Raw genomic sequence first — 15,625 nt, 5'->3', positions numbered from 1 at the left:
TGCGTATTGGTCATTCTTCACTGCTGCACGGTGATAACTGATGACGTTATTGGGATTCCCCATTGTAGCGGGTGATTCAAATAACATACGGAATTAGCCGGCCGTAGGTGCCCGTTTTCAGCTTTTTAAGAGGCTACGGCGTACTCCATAGGTGCCCCCATATGGATTAAACACCTTTCTTGGTCATCTGAGTGCTGGAAGCCCAGAGTGCAGCAAATTCTGAGCCATGCCTTTCACATTTTAGTTTTCATTTCATACTTCTTTTAGGACTTTGAAACAACAGATTGGTAAAAGTTGAAACAATATTTTTAGATTTCGTTTCTAATTTGTATGAATGAGTACTGAAGCAGAGTATGATATGTGCATCTATTACCAGATACAAAAAAATCCAACTCCTGCTGACTGCAAGGCTTATTCAAAGGAGTATTCTATTGGTTGCCAGGTTGGCAATACAGAAAAGAACATTTGCAGAGTTTCCACATAGAGGGTGTTGCAGATGAACTTCCAGAAATGTACAGCTCTCCCAGGCCCTATAGGAACTTTGTAACTTTGTCATTCTCAAAAAGATAATTTTGATTTCCATTCGAACCAAAATCTTCCGTGAAAAATTTGTCGAACTGAAATCTTTGAATATTGTGTCTGGCATAGCTAACATTTTTACATTTAGAAATAAAACCGACATAAATGAACCCAAGAGAGCCAAACAACTGAGTAGTTTTTGTGTTGGAGGATGAGAAGATGCAATTGAAGAATGTCCCCAAAATGTTAAAATGTTATTCTTTTAAAAATAACTTTGTTTCACAGTTTGACTTGGGGGGGGGGCAGCATACCAAAAGCATGACCTTTGCACGCGTATCCCGTGGTTACTGTCTAGGAGCTAAAAGAAATCTTGAGCTACGGACAAAATCATTACTAGATTTTGACTCAATGGTAGAATATTTTGACTTTGTTGAAAGGCCCCATTTGAAATTTGACTTGGTGGTATGAAACTTTGACTTGGCGGCATGTTGGCAGATAGGATTGGAAAACACTGCTATGATAATAAGATTTGGTACCATGTTTACTGTTGGCAAGAATTTGGGGATGAGCTACCCTTTTCAAAGTGACCCAACCACATGCCTATGACTAAAGCTCCCGCAATAATTTGCCTGTTTAATTGAATAAAAGGCCTTGGAGCATGGCTCGTCGTAGAGCTCCTTCTGATATTTCACCTCCAGAGTAAAAGCTTTGAAGACCTCATCATATCTCCGCACGAGAATGCCTTCTCTCGATCCTTAGCGACTTTCATAAACACCACTTCTCACAAACCTTCTTCTCTATTTTCCAGATCACAACATGGAGCACTGCATGGAATTCGGGTAAAAGCCATAGCATTGATTGCAATCCATCAGTACGATATGTGAAACGCATCAAGTATCACGAGGATTCCGTCGTCCAGATTGAGAATCTGTGGGGCCGAGGGGCGATCATGGCTGGATTACCACTGGATAAGTCTATACTCAAAGTCTACTTGCCTAATGGTGGCTTCAATGTCGTCAAGTGTGGTGATGCCACAGAAGTCAAGGTAAGACGTGATATTGTTATCGACGTTCATAAAAAGTTAGTGGTCCGGGTGCACAATTGGTCATTGTCATCATCATCATCATCTTTACCTCTTGGATTTTCCCCAGGGTATGTAGTCCACTATAGGCTACTTTCCCACTATGTGAGATGTTTTACTTGCACTAGCATAGAAACTCGGGTAAAAGGGACCAAGGCTTTTAGTCTTGAGACCTTCATTAATTAATGAAATTTGTTAAAAGAGCATTGAGCAAGGAATTTTAGTCCCATGAACATGATGAAAGCCACGCTGGTTCATCCAGGCCATGGGCTCTCCTTGGGATCGAACCCGGGCCCTGGTGTGTGTGGTAGGCTGCAGTGTTGAAAACCACTAGGCTCTTCATATCATCCACAACTTGAACTGATTGTGTGCGAAATGGCCCTGGCCCTACTAAACAGTTTTAATGTCAAAAGTAGCTTTCATGACATCCTAATCATGGTGTCCATGACCTGGCAGAAATGGCGAAGTATCTGACGAACTAGGCATTTTGAGCTCCCCCCCACACACAGTCCTCTGCTGACAAGATTTGGTGTTGTCTAATTTGAGTAGTTGTTTCCCTACTGCACAATGCACCAACACAATACACTACTAATCGTCTCACTTGTTTAGAAATATGTGGTACTGCTACTAATTTTGTAATTTACTGCCTGAAAAAAGTTATACAGTCAGAATGATAATGAGTAGCTGTACACATTGTGCACTATGATTTTTCTCAACAATGTTGTTGGCATAAATATGCTTGAGTGTTGTGTTTAATGTATACTCAACATGCTCAACATAAAAAAACTCTCACTTAGGTGAAAAAAATGACTTGACAATGTTAAATTATTATTCTGGCATTGACTTTATTCATGGTGCATGGCTGTGCAATAGCGTGCACCTCCAACCGCACTGTGAGTTTTCCCCAATCATAACTAAAGGGGCTGTTCACCAAAGGGACACTCCCCCTGATTTGTGACACGTGGGAAACGATAATCTTTTATATGTATATGTTACCTTGGACATGTTGGACTGAGACAGCATAACAAAACTATCATTTTGAACTAAAATAACTGATATAACTTTTAACCCTTAGAAAGATTTGGCCTACTTTTCAGGTTCACATAGGTCAGATGTTGGTTTGACCTTGTGGACAGGTATGGATACATGTATCTATTTTTAAGCAGGTCGGAATCTTGGATTAGCTTTATGATGGGTGTCCTGTGATTCCAACTTTGGCTACTAGGAGGCCAAATGTGAAAATCTAAAACACTGAATTATCCCTTAAAACTGTCGCTTTGATCCTTTCCAAATTTACATCTCAAGTAGATCTATCAAAGATACACCATGTAACACCCTGGTTTTGGATTTGGCGCGCTACATCATAGCGATCAAGCTCACAAAATGCTGCATTAACCTTGCAGGCACAATAGATTCTTAACTGGCGGGAACCTTTGGGATGTGCACAGTAGGTCAATATCTCAGATATGTTGTATAGGGTGATCCAAAAAAAATCCAACCCATAAAATTGTTTATATTTTTAGTTGAGGTTTCAGCTCCAAATCTGGTGCATATTATCTCTAGTGGATGCATGAACTTCTTCAGTCTTTGTCGTATGCTATTTCAAAGAAAATTGTCAACATTTCCGATACCACATTTCAAGCACAGGCACAAACAAGGGGTGAAATTGTATACACCTGACTCAAAAGTAATATTTAAACCCACGAAGACAACCCACTAACAATAGAAAACCTGAGTGGGGCAATAGCAGCAATAAGTAGGGCACATTATCAGGAATGTTTTTCTGTTATTATTGAGTTTAGCATAAAAAACCTGCTTGAAATTCCATTTTGGAAATTTTGACCATTTTCTTTGAACTATCTTACCACAAAGACTGTTTTAGCACTGGGCTTGAAACTTTGTGTGAAATTCATGCATTTACTAGAGATTAATATGCATTAGATATGACATATTTTCAAGGTCATAGGGTTGAGATTTTGGAAATTGCCAGTTATTGCTAACTGCACCATGATTTCTGTAACTTTTTCATGTTTGGCAAGTAACGTAATGTTTGGTCAGTGCCCATGACATGTAACACATGTTTGGTGATTGGGGAACTTACTCTAACGTTGTGTTTGTTCGTTTAGGAAGCAGGCCCATCCAGTCACCGTGCTCCGCCCGTATAGCCTCATTGATCAGTAATCGAATATTGCCGGTAATTAAGACATCACTTGTTGATCATGTTCATTGAGAGTAATGGGGTTTAAAATCAATTGCTTTAGAATATTGATGGGAAGCTTTGTGCAATATGTTATGGGAGGAAGTGATCTAATTACCCGGAAGGAAGAAGTATTATTGTATCATCTACATTGTCTAGGTCATGTTCATGGTACAAGAATAAAGTGACCAGATTTCTGGGATGCATGAATATGCATAAATATTTTCCCAGAAGAGTTCCGAACATGTTTTAAGCTGTGTAGCGGACCGAACCATGAACCTTGGTTGTTATTATTATGGCTAAGCTAATTTTAACCCTAACCCTTAGCTTCACATGAATCCTAGACTTTAAAACCCCTTTTATATGTGACAGTAGAAATCAGTATGATATCTATATATTAGTACTCGAAGGATGTATCCTTCCTTCAGCAGCATAGGATGGAATGAAAATGTAGCAGTATTAAAGGGGGACTATAGGCATGAGTTAGGGGTCCAAATTGGTGGTCTTCAGGTGAATTATGCACAGTTCGGGGATTGTCTGTGTGTGGTTCAGTTATTAATATATCTTCCTCATACAAGCCTGAATAGTTTTGATGAACGGTGAGACAGGAGAGACCCATACTGGTGACTTTGTGTAACTTTAGCTTGCCTACCTGACTGCTCTCTATAGTCTCCCTTTAAAGTGCCTCTCCCAGTCTTGACTTTAGTACAGAGACCAGCAAGTGTGGTGTTTATTCCTTTGAGTCAACAGGAGTTGCAACTTTCCATGATCTCTCAGTCCGCTGTGCAGCTAAGGACGCTGTTGGTGGTGAAATAAGACATTGTCCATAACCCTTCAGAGAAAGAATGTGATGGCTTCTGGAAGCCTACCTATGCAGTTGACCCCTTTGCCCGGAATGTAACATTTGAAAGGCAGAATTTAAGGACAGGTTCTCTTGTTAGATTATGACGAGGTTGGAACTCAATTTTGTTGTGTGACCAACCTTTGTCAAATAACAGACCGGCTGCAAAATTAATGGAAGGTGAAAATCTTGTATAAAATTGGTGACTTGCCATTTTCTTGCAATGCTACATGTATCACAGTGCCTCACAGTGGCCAAATATCGCATTTTCAGGATGATTGCATTTCCGGTTCAGGAAAATATAAAATGATTGTGTCGCGCCGTGGTGATGTCTATCGTGAGCCGGAACTTTTGAAAATCATCTTGTAAGGCAGTATTATGACACTGCACGTGGCATTGCAGTTCAGCTTTGATCGAGCATGCCACAACCTGTATTGTTGGGCAACACAAGTTGGAATGTTGTTATCCATTAGAAAGATATTGCTTCTGCCAGTGTTTCTCTGATGTGAAGTTACTTCCTAATGTGCCTCAATACAAGATAGTCACTGAATTTATGTTACATTGCAACAATTATAAAGCTGGCAGATTTGATTGCTGAGGAGATGATTCACTTGTAACCATTGGTTTGATTTACAACATTCCAGAGGTGACTGCCTGATCTCTGTTAAGAATGTTCAACTTAATACGCTCATTAAATTGAAGTTGTTCATTGCCAGCCAGGAATGTTAGCCAGCAAGTGGCTATAATGATTCACTCGTAGCCTGGTTTCAAAAGTTCTCAACTCTCGAAGAAATTAAGTAAATGTTGGCTTTTCAGCTTCCGCCTTGACATCTCAGTCCCCTATTAAGTTTGACTCTTGATCCTAGGGGTGTCCTAGGATGTAGATGTCACATGTCATGTGTAGAAGGGGTTAAAGCCAAGATAGCATCCATACATTATAAATGGCCATAATTATATTCACCACATATTTACCCTAAATAGATAATTTTATTTACCCTAGTTGAATGATTTTGGTTGTCTAGATATGCTTAGGTTTTATCCAGTGAAACCAACAACTTCATTGTGAGTACATGACTGTATTTTTCTTGGAGAAAATTGTCATGATGCGAGTGGGCCTGGAGGGTTCAAAGAAACCAAGCTTCTGTTTCTCGGTGAATCTTTCCTTTGATCTAATATTTCTTTCAGTTTGCCCCTGTAGGTATTCGGAAATGTTCCCAAGTTATTTAAGTCCTATGCCTCTCCCTTGGGGAAAGATATGAAAAGTTCAGTGCTTTGGTATCTTAGTTGCCGCCTTGCCTCCTATCACGAAACAGATGTTGAATCTGTCATAACAAATTTCTTTTTGATTGATACTTCAACATGCTCTGGGGCTAAATTAGCGTGTCCTATGGTTTAAAACCAGTTTGGTATTAAGTGGCCTATCTACCAACAGCTTTCTGTGACAGCTGTGAGCTTGATGCTAATTAAACAAGGCTCTTACAACTAATTCTGGAGCTGAGCGATGAAGTTCCCTTACATGATTGCCATGCAACTAAATTCAGGAGCTGATGCGATAAAGTTAAAATATTCTTGTCTTAGCATGAAAGATGTTGTTTTACGGTGTGTTTTATTTTGCATTGCAGGACATTGTGAATGTTGTTGTTGGGCGGATAGGTTCAAATCTTGGTAGCGCTCTCGATAACAATGCAAGTATATGAGGAATATCTAACTGTATCTTGTCCCATCCCTCCCCTTGTTCTTGACACTATGGTGCGTAATGTAGTCATCAAGATCTCTTGCTGTACTATACTCCTGCACAGTCCCAGGACTAGATTTATTGAAGGCATGTTCTGCGACTGCCAACACAGGCCACCATTTCGGATCCATATTCGGAGATTCACTAAGTAGATCACAGCCTATGTGTGTGAAGATACTATACTATATATAAGCAGCAATCGATCAGCCCGGAAAAAATTGATACGAACAGCCAACACAACAATGCGGGGCATGTTCATAGTTAGCATGAGAGCAAGTGATGTCATTTGGTGACATCCGAATTGTGGGGTTTTTTTGGAGCCAGTTCTGGGTGTTCATGGTGCTGAGATGATGTCGAAATGGCGTTGCTTGTAAACAACTGGCTGTCGTAGATCAATAGCATGGTTGCCAGAGCTGTTTTCGTTGCTTTCCTATGATTGAGCTTGGTGGTGGGTTATGAACTGTCGGAAGCTCCCCATATTTGTATTTGGCAGCAGACTGATAGAATGATTGACATCATCAAGGTTTCCCCTATTTTGCAATGAAACCTATCACTGGCATTTCTTTTTAACTGTATTGTCTATTGAAGTAGACAGGTTCCACGACAATTTCTTAGAATCTCAAGCCAATAATAACGCGCATAAACATTGTAATTTGTAATTTTCTACAGCATCGGAAAAAAAGGATTGGGGGTAACTGTGGACATGGTCCAGACATATTGTTTTCTGGATGTTTAGTTGCGGCTGATCAATTGCTGTTTAACTGGTTGATTTTGGTATCTTCCCCTGCCTGTGACCACATGGTGTAATGGAAGTCTGTGTTGGCAGACAGTATATCCTTCGATCTGCTTGGAGAATGTTGCTGTATATGAAAATGTAAATACAGCCTTTTCCTCGGAACGCTACATGTAGAAATACTGATGAATGTTGTATACAGTAGAACCTCCCTCGGGACTGACAAGTGCTGTCCTTAATAGAGAGGTGTCCTGATTAGAGAGGTCAAATTATATGACAGCAACTAATTTGGGACCAAAAGTAGTTTAGAGAGGTGTCTGCTAAGGGAGGTTCTGCTGTATGTAGTTGACAGGATTTCGTTCAAAAGGTTCCTTGCACGTGCAATTCTCCTTCCCATGAATACAATTCCTGCCCAAGTTTGGAGTGCCGCCCTAACCCTTGATCACTTCCCCGAAGTGATACTGATTTTAACATGTTTAATGCATATTTACCTATGTATCCATCTAATGTTCAAATTTCTTCTGCAGATCACTCATTCTACAAAAACTGAATTATGTCACATGTCAAATGAACCTGTTGGCATCCTTGATAATTGCTTGACTCCCTACCATCAGTATACCAGTACAGAACTACAGGGGGGTTTCAATAAACATGGTGTCAATTTCATTTTCATCAGCTCAAGTGGGTGAGCTTAAGTCATCACGTCTTCTCCATTGTCATCGTCAACAAAGGTTGCATGTTTTTTCACCATTGAGTTTAGAAAGTTGATGTCTTATGACAACATGACTTGACCTGCAAAACCACTGGAATTTGACCTACTTTCTTGTCTCCAGATGGCCATCCTTGAAAATCTTATTTTCTACTCATCTAAAGAATGCTGTGAAATAATACCTGTGTTTAAAAAAAATTGGACCTACGTTTCTAGGTCTTAAAGGTCGAACTCCAAACTTTCACCGAAGGTGGCACATTTTGTCATTATTTGTCTAAGATACTTCAAATTTGGCATGTCTACATGTTGACAAAAAGGTGTGTCAATGTGACCTAGTTTTCAGGTACATGTGCAGACATTTTTTGGATTAATCTGAACAAGATTTGCAAGGTGTTAGAGCATTTCAAATTTTGACCTTATTTTTAGTTCAAGTTCACGAATATCAAACTAAAAAAATCAAACTTTTTCTGATAGTTGCACATCTTATCATTATTTGCCCAAAAGACTTTGAATTATGTATTAATAGACACATATCAGACATCTTTTTATGTTGACAATAATTTGGTCAGTGTGAGCTGCTTTTCAGAGTCAGAACTTGTCGAACTAAAATCTTGCACATAGTTACGTTTTGTCATCATTAATGGTAAGATGATGGTCACTTTGTCAAAAGAACATTGAGTTTGACCTAATTTTTAAGGGTACAGAGGTCAATATTTGTAGTGACAGTCTGAATATAACTAAATGGGAAAAACTGGATATGATAGTTACATGTAGGAACCTTTCATCCATTTACAACTGTCTTTTGTTGCCCCTTATCAACACAGTGTCCCCAGGACATAACATTTCAGGACAGTAATTTGTCAGTAAGTACTTCCATTCCATTCCATTCCCCACCCCATTCCCCTCGTTAAAATACCCTGATCTACTTCCTGAGAAACAATCCTTTTGCTCAACCACACCAGATAAAATTGCAATTCATGGTATGAGTGATCCCTGAAAAGCTTTGAATTTATTTAAAGTCCAAATCACAACTGACATCCGTCCTGCTTCGCGTCAGAGACGCACGACATACATGCGAGTTGCGTGTCAATGTCGCGCTTATCTCTATGTTTCGTGTAAATTATGCTCGCCTAGGCGCGACCTACGGGCTGGGTAACGGGACAATGACATGCCAATGACGCGATTTACTGTGTGTCATTTGTGATCTGGTCTGTACCATGCATTACAATAGTAAAACAGCTTTTGGCCGACATCGAAGCTTTATTGCCATTCTTGTTCATTCCAAGTGGAGCTTTTATGATTTAAAGGTGTTCGTGTCCAACACCAACAGTAGAAAGTAGTCAACATTTATTGGACTTGGTGCTGAGGGGAGGGGAGGGATTCTGCAAGACACATTTTTGTTTTTTTTTGCATAATAGACTCATGCGCAGTGTAACGACTTGTTTTTTTTGCCAAAACAGGCCACAATTATCAAAGTCAGGTGACCCTACACCTTTTCCACGATTCAAGTAGTGGATTTCTAATCATGATGAATGGATTTTTTGGTGCTATTAGTTTTTTTAGAAACTGTTCTAAAACAATTGGATGTTGTTTTCGAATAAATTTGGTTTTGAAAAAAAAAATTGTGTTTATTTCTTTCATGTGCACACAAATGCAATACAGTGATGTTGACTCATAATGATTTAAAGCAAGAATTACAAAGAATTATTTCTGTTAGATCTGGCATATAATCAGTCACTTACTGTGTGCAGCTAATTGCATAATGTAATGAAAGTCTGTGATGGTAGAGAGATCTGTGTGGAGAATGATTTTATATTTGGCACAATTCATTGCAGTCTTACACTGTAACTCTATAATTTCTGTTCATTATTGTCTAACGTACACATTCAAAATGTTCTCTTTTCAGGACATTGTTAACGTAGTTGTCGGACGGATAGCCTGTGGAGAGAGAAAATGCAAAGAACTGTACGCTTTATTCCTGCGCCATGCCCCGACCAAGGAGGGGTGTTGGTTACACAGCGACCTCACCATGTACCAAGTGCGGCAGAAGTATGAGTCAGCACACCCGGATGATGAATGGAGGTGAGAGATGTTTGGGGTGTTCTATAATTCCTGTATTGAGAGACTGGGAAAACCTTTATCAAGCTGTATTTGATGATGACCCACAAACCTATAAAGTAAAGTGGAACAATTTTAGCCCCCTGGCAGTGCACATCATTGCACACACGGGCTAGAATTGTAAGAGGGCTATAATTGTACCAACTTACCTTACAACTTTTGCCCAGCTAAGAATATTTTAAAAGCGTAGTGATGCCACACCACAGAGTCCATCCGTGCCTTTGCTCTAGATGTAGCTGGTACATTACGTGCTGGAATGCACTAGCTGGTACATTGCGTGCTGCAATGCACTAGCTGGTACGTTACGTGCTGCAATACACTAGCTGGTACATTACGTGCAGTGTGGACCCACAGCAGACCAAGGTGACCAAGCCTCGTGCACGACAAGTGGCTGTATAGTTTCAACTGGGCAATAGGCATATTGTAGTTGAAAAAAGGGCATTTTAAGGGCATTTAAACCTTTTGCCTTGATGATATGACAAAAGTAGAAAAGATTTTACCTTCAGCTAGATTTGTGTGCACCTAAAATATTTGCCTGCAGGTCCACTTTTGATGCAATGGAACGTATCCAGTTCTTATGCAATCACATTTTTTTGCAAAAAATTGGGGTTATTGGCCAATTGTCAGCTGTCTTTGACAACATGAATCTTAGTAAACTGACTTGCCCAAGGTCACAAGTGATGTGATGTGTCTTTGACGAGTATCACACATATGATATTCAATATCGAAACCATTACCCAAGACTGTGGTGGCATTGGAGTGTCAGTGTGCAGGTTGAGGACAGACACTAATTAAAAAGATGGTCTCTCAAATGGACAACCATTCTTCAGATAAGAGACCAAACACGCCAAATGTAACCATCCGTTTTGCTCTCGGGAATTGCCATGATTGAAGAACAACAGATTGGGTTACCAAATTGTTGACAGTGAGTTTGAAGCCATGGGGAAAAAAACAACCCTTCTCTGAATTCCAATTTTGCTGGGTATTGAAACTACAGAGATCGGTACTCACTAATGTAGCAAGTGGTTTTATGATTCATTGAGCAGTCTTTTCTACAGACAGCCTGCCATTTTGGGCATGAAATGGCGCAGAATCTATATCACGACTGCCGAGTTTGAACTTTCTAAATAAGTTGAAAGTGTCTCTGATCTGAAGAACAGTCGCTCATTTGAGAGACAGTCTTTAAAATGAGAGTCCGTGCTCGCCCTGGTCTGTGTCGGATAAACAATTGCAGAGATTTTCCATCATGCTATTCTAGTTGCTGTTAATCTCTAGGGAAGGATGGGCCTTGTGATAATTCGTATCGAGGAATTCTTGAGAGATCTTTTAATGTAGAATGTTATCATCGTTCAGCAAGCTTTAGTGCTGATTACAATGCATTTATTTCCGGTATTATTCTCGTGAGTCTTAGTGTTGATAATTCCATTGGTGCATTTCATGTAGGTCAGAGGATATGGCTTTAATGAGGATATCAAGCAAACCCTCGAATCGTTCGATGTCTAATGAACTTGCAGTTTCATTTTCACATGTATATCATCCTGCCCCAAAAAGTGAAAAGTCCCCACTTAACTCTTGAGGACAGTATTTTTTTGCGTTGACTATCCCCTGGACAGGATTATTTTTGGGCAAAATAACATCTTTTGAGTTTGCTCCTTAAACATGAAGAAACAGGCATTGTTTTCAAAATTACTTATTTGATTTGCATAATAATGACTTTTCCACAGTAGATGTGTTCATTTCCACTTACTCAACAACCTGTGCCACTATCAAACCACGCTTCCTGGAAATTGCCATTTTTTTAAAACAGAACAAGTCCACGCTCTTTATGCGCCAAACACATGCTCTGTGTGCTAAGCAGACGATAGTAGTTGACATGTGCTGCCACCTGCGATAAGCTGAAGTTACAAACGAACGATCTACGCAAGTTTGACTGATCATCGAATGGGTGAAGTGGAGTAAAGTCGGGTAAATTTAACCAGTCACGTGTCTTGTCATCCACCCCTGTGACCGGGTTTTTCTTGCGAGTTAATTCGTCAGCCGTCCTCAAGGGGTTAAGGCCCACACCATTCGCCATTCGTGTTCATTGTATTTTCTAGGGAAATAGAAATAGAAATAGACACTGACAGAGTGTATTGGATGCACACAGTACTGTATATCAGGCTGCACGACGGCACTGTTGGAATTTAGTCTGTATTTTGGCCTACACATTGAAAATTTGCAAATTTACAAAGAAAAAGAGGCAGGTACATATGTCAGGACAAACATAGACCCTCCGAGTAGACAGTGGCTTGAGCTTGCTAGAGTCACTACGCCCGACTGTATTACTCAAACAGCCTCTCAGAAGACCTGACGATATAATCATGACAATACTCTTTTGGAAACAATTCCAGAAGAAAAAACCAGCAGTCAGGACATGACTATTCTGGCGTCAACAGTTTATTTGGAGTATGTAGCATATCAAACTCAAAATATACATTTAAGGAGTATGATAAAAGGTGTATACACGATGTATTTCTGGAATGAGAGAACAGAAAGTCAGTTTGCACGAAAATATCTTCATAGACATGTACGCTAGCAGGAAGTGCTATTCACACTACTACACAGTGTACTGAACAATTTTTATGTTGTGGGGAGAATTTTCCGTTGAGGCGAGTGAGTTTACAAGGATGGGCATACACCCATGAATGCTGAATGTGTTTTTGTAATGATATCAATTTTTGTGAACTTCCTAAACTTTTGGTAAGATTCTACCCTAAGCCTCGAGGAAGAATATAGCGTGCATATGATGGATATTGTTCACTCTGAGAGCATTGCTGTACGAAAAGCGTGACCTTTGTTATCGCTCGCCCATTCCATCTCTCTTTGCAACTGTACCATTTTGTGTTCCCATTCAAAAACTAAATATATTTTGCGTTAAAACTTATGTGCCCTGGAAGAAATATACAAGGGCTAACCATGAGGAGTTATTTTTAAATCAAGTACATGTAAGCAGCACAGCAGCCATAGAAAGTGACATCAGTGTGATTGAAAAATGTATCCACCATTTGGGTGAGTGGCACTAAGCAGAGGCACAAAATGTATATAGATTTCTTCTGAGGTATGAGGGGAGGCTGTGGACACAACATGCTTAGCTACTTCTGATAGTTCAGAATGTAAGAAATATGGTGCGATTGCCGGCTTATGGAACCCTGATGGTCAACCGTGTTCGACCTCAATTCTCAAGTCTTTGCTTGTCATCCTCTGGCATATTGATTAATGCTAGATAAAATTAGACAATATACTGAAGGAAGACAAGCAAGTAATTGGCAATTAGTTGTTATATTTGATATGTCTGACATGATTGTCAAATATCAAGGGTAGGCCTGACCTCATGTATTCCAATTCTCTCATGAAATTCGTGAAACTCGGAATGTTGGGCTTTTGGGCTTGAAGTGACAAACTGAATAAGTGTTTTGGCCAACATTTAGCCTATGACATGAATGAGATTGCAAGCTCTGTCCAGCAGAATGGAAGCCTGGTACTCTCCCAGATTATATCCAAGGCCAATTTCTGATATCCCACAATTGAGATGATGTCTCAGTGACCAAGGCTGTTGCATATGTCAATCAGGCCATTGTATTCATAGAAAAACAACTGTGCAGATTTCTATTCAAATGAGATGATTTGGTCTTCTAATCCAAGGGACTGCAGTGTCTTGCGATACATTCAATTAGAAGAAATTGCATGTGTATTATACTGACACACTACTACAAGCCCGAGCTTGCAGGGAAATTCCCTTTTGCTCAGTCGGTAGAGTGCTTGTAATGTCAACCTCAGGGTTGTGGATTCGTATCTCGTTCGGTCCTAAGTGTTCATTAGGTGTTACATTTGGGAACTCAGCCAGGATCGGTGGGTATCTTTCGTGTGATACTGAACATGAATCTATAAGATACTAATTGGGTATCTTCCGGACATCAATCCCCACTGTATGGACATCGAGTTGTGAGGACACAACTTCCTCGGACAGAGGGGTATGTAGTACTGACACACTACTACAAGCCCGAGCTTGTGGGGAAATTCCCGATAGCTCAGTCGGTGGAATGATTGTCATGTCATCCTCAGGGTTGTGGGTTCGAATCCCGTTCAGACTTGGGTGTTCTCCAATCGTTACACATGATATGATAATATTAATAGATCACATTTCTCATTTCTTTGGCATTCAGAGTCCTGATCCATTTGGTTATTTTTGTCTGATATGGCCATACTCTTCAACACAACGATCAGTGGGAGATGGAACAAAACTTCCTGATTTTGTGTATGGTTGCACATGCACATTGATAAAGTCACCAAGGAAATGCAGCAGTAATTAACCAACAACTTATACTTATTAATGCACTTGCATAACCAAATACAAAATCTTGAACATTTTTCTGAACTTCAGTTGATTGTGGTGCTGATTCAAATTCTCCAAAGAGTATAAGAAGAAGTCCAGTAGGTGTCCAAAAACAGGGGCAGATCTTGGCTTGTCAACAAAAAACTGCACGGTGCACATTTCACAGCAATATTCATGGTCAGGCTCAAAGATTTTTTCAAAATAAGGGTGGGGTGTTTGTTTTGATCTACACGTAAAAGCATATTGACCTGTTTCAGTGTCGCCAGGCTAAGGGTTTAAGGGTTGACCATAGGTACCACCATTTTGGCTAGAACTTGAAATCTAAAAGCAATTATAAAAACTCTTTCAAAACAAAGTGAATGCCAATTTCAAGGGTGGGAGTCAGTCCTTTGTTTTCCCGAGAACAGCCTCCTTCATTTTGAAGGAGTTCTAATTGATTTTGGATTTCAGGTTCTAGCCAAAATGGTGGTACATATTGCCAACCCTTAAGAAAGACTTGAGGAATGGTGCTATGGTCAAGAAACTCCACCTTTTTGTGATTGAGTCGTTTTGCCTGTGCTGAACAATGGTTGAAGAAGGTCAATCTTTGCTTGCAAACGAGAGCACCATAATTAAATTTCCTCCTGCATGTCAGGGCCATTATGCGAAGCTCACAAACTGAGCTCTATCAGACATTTCCAGAAGGAAGAAGTGTGGCAAGTTGCAATACATTACAAGTGACTCTGGCTGTTCTTCAAATACAAAAAGCTTTGCGAAAATATATTCATCTGTATGAGTGCCACTCATCCCCTGGGTGCTGTTTGTGCTTTCAAAGGATCAGTCTCAATTACATCATCAGGATAGATCAGATCTCAAAGTATTCTTGTCACTCTGAGTCACACTAGCCGTTCATTGTTTTGGTGATTCTCGAGCAATTCATCATCAAGTCACATGCGAGTTTCTGAATAGAACCCCTGTTGCAGACCCCATTGTCCACATGTTCATCAGGCCGAGTCTAGCTTACTGATCTGCAGGGGACTTGTAAACAGGAAATGAGAAGGTGTCATTTTCACCAAGCTTATTAAGTTGAAAATACCGCATGAATTTGGTCATGTGCACTCTTAGGTCTCCATACCATCGCCGTAGACTCAAGTCTTTGTATTTTCTCCATATTTAAGTGTTTTCATGGCGGTTAATTGCCACAGGCATACTTCACTTATTTGGTTTCCGCCTTAATCCATCAGAAAAAAATGAATCCCAATCCTACAAGTGAATGGAAATTATTCCCCCGGGGTCGTTTTCTTCAGCTGGCAGGCTTCTTCATCGCTTGGCCATTATTAC

The 15,625-nt window shown here is 40.0% G+C and overlaps 1 protein-coding gene across 8 annotated transcripts in view; it reads left to right on the top strand.

The window, feature by feature from the left end:
- LOC135486203 (focal adhesion kinase 1-like) overlaps positions 1–15,625 on the top strand; it is an 88,506-nt gene that overhangs the window by 21,847 nt on the left and 51,034 nt on the right. For 6 of the 8 annotated variants that reach the window (XM_064768851.1, XM_064768852.1, XM_064768855.1 and 3 more), the window contains exons 2-4: positions 1,328–1,564; positions 6,261–6,323; positions 9,722–9,897. In XM_064768851.1, coding sequence (XP_064624921.1) covers positions 1,469–1,564; positions 6,261–6,323; positions 9,722–9,897 — 335 coding nt within the window. In that variant the 5' untranslated portion in view covers positions 1,328–1,468. The remainder of the gene's footprint in view (positions 1–1,327; positions 1,565–6,260; positions 6,324–9,721; positions 9,898–15,625) is intronic. The other 2 variants (XM_064768856.1, XM_064768853.1) reach the window with 1 other exon arrangement.

Source organism: Lineus longissimus, chromosome 4 (assembly GCF_910592395.1).
Source record: "Lineus longissimus chromosome 4, tnLinLong1.2, whole genome shotgun sequence".
NCBI lineage: Eukaryota > Metazoa > Nemertea > Pilidiophora > Heteronemertea > Lineidae > Lineus > Lineus longissimus.
Note: the sequence above shows the minus strand (reverse complement) of the source record. Positions and strands in the feature narration are given on the sequence as shown.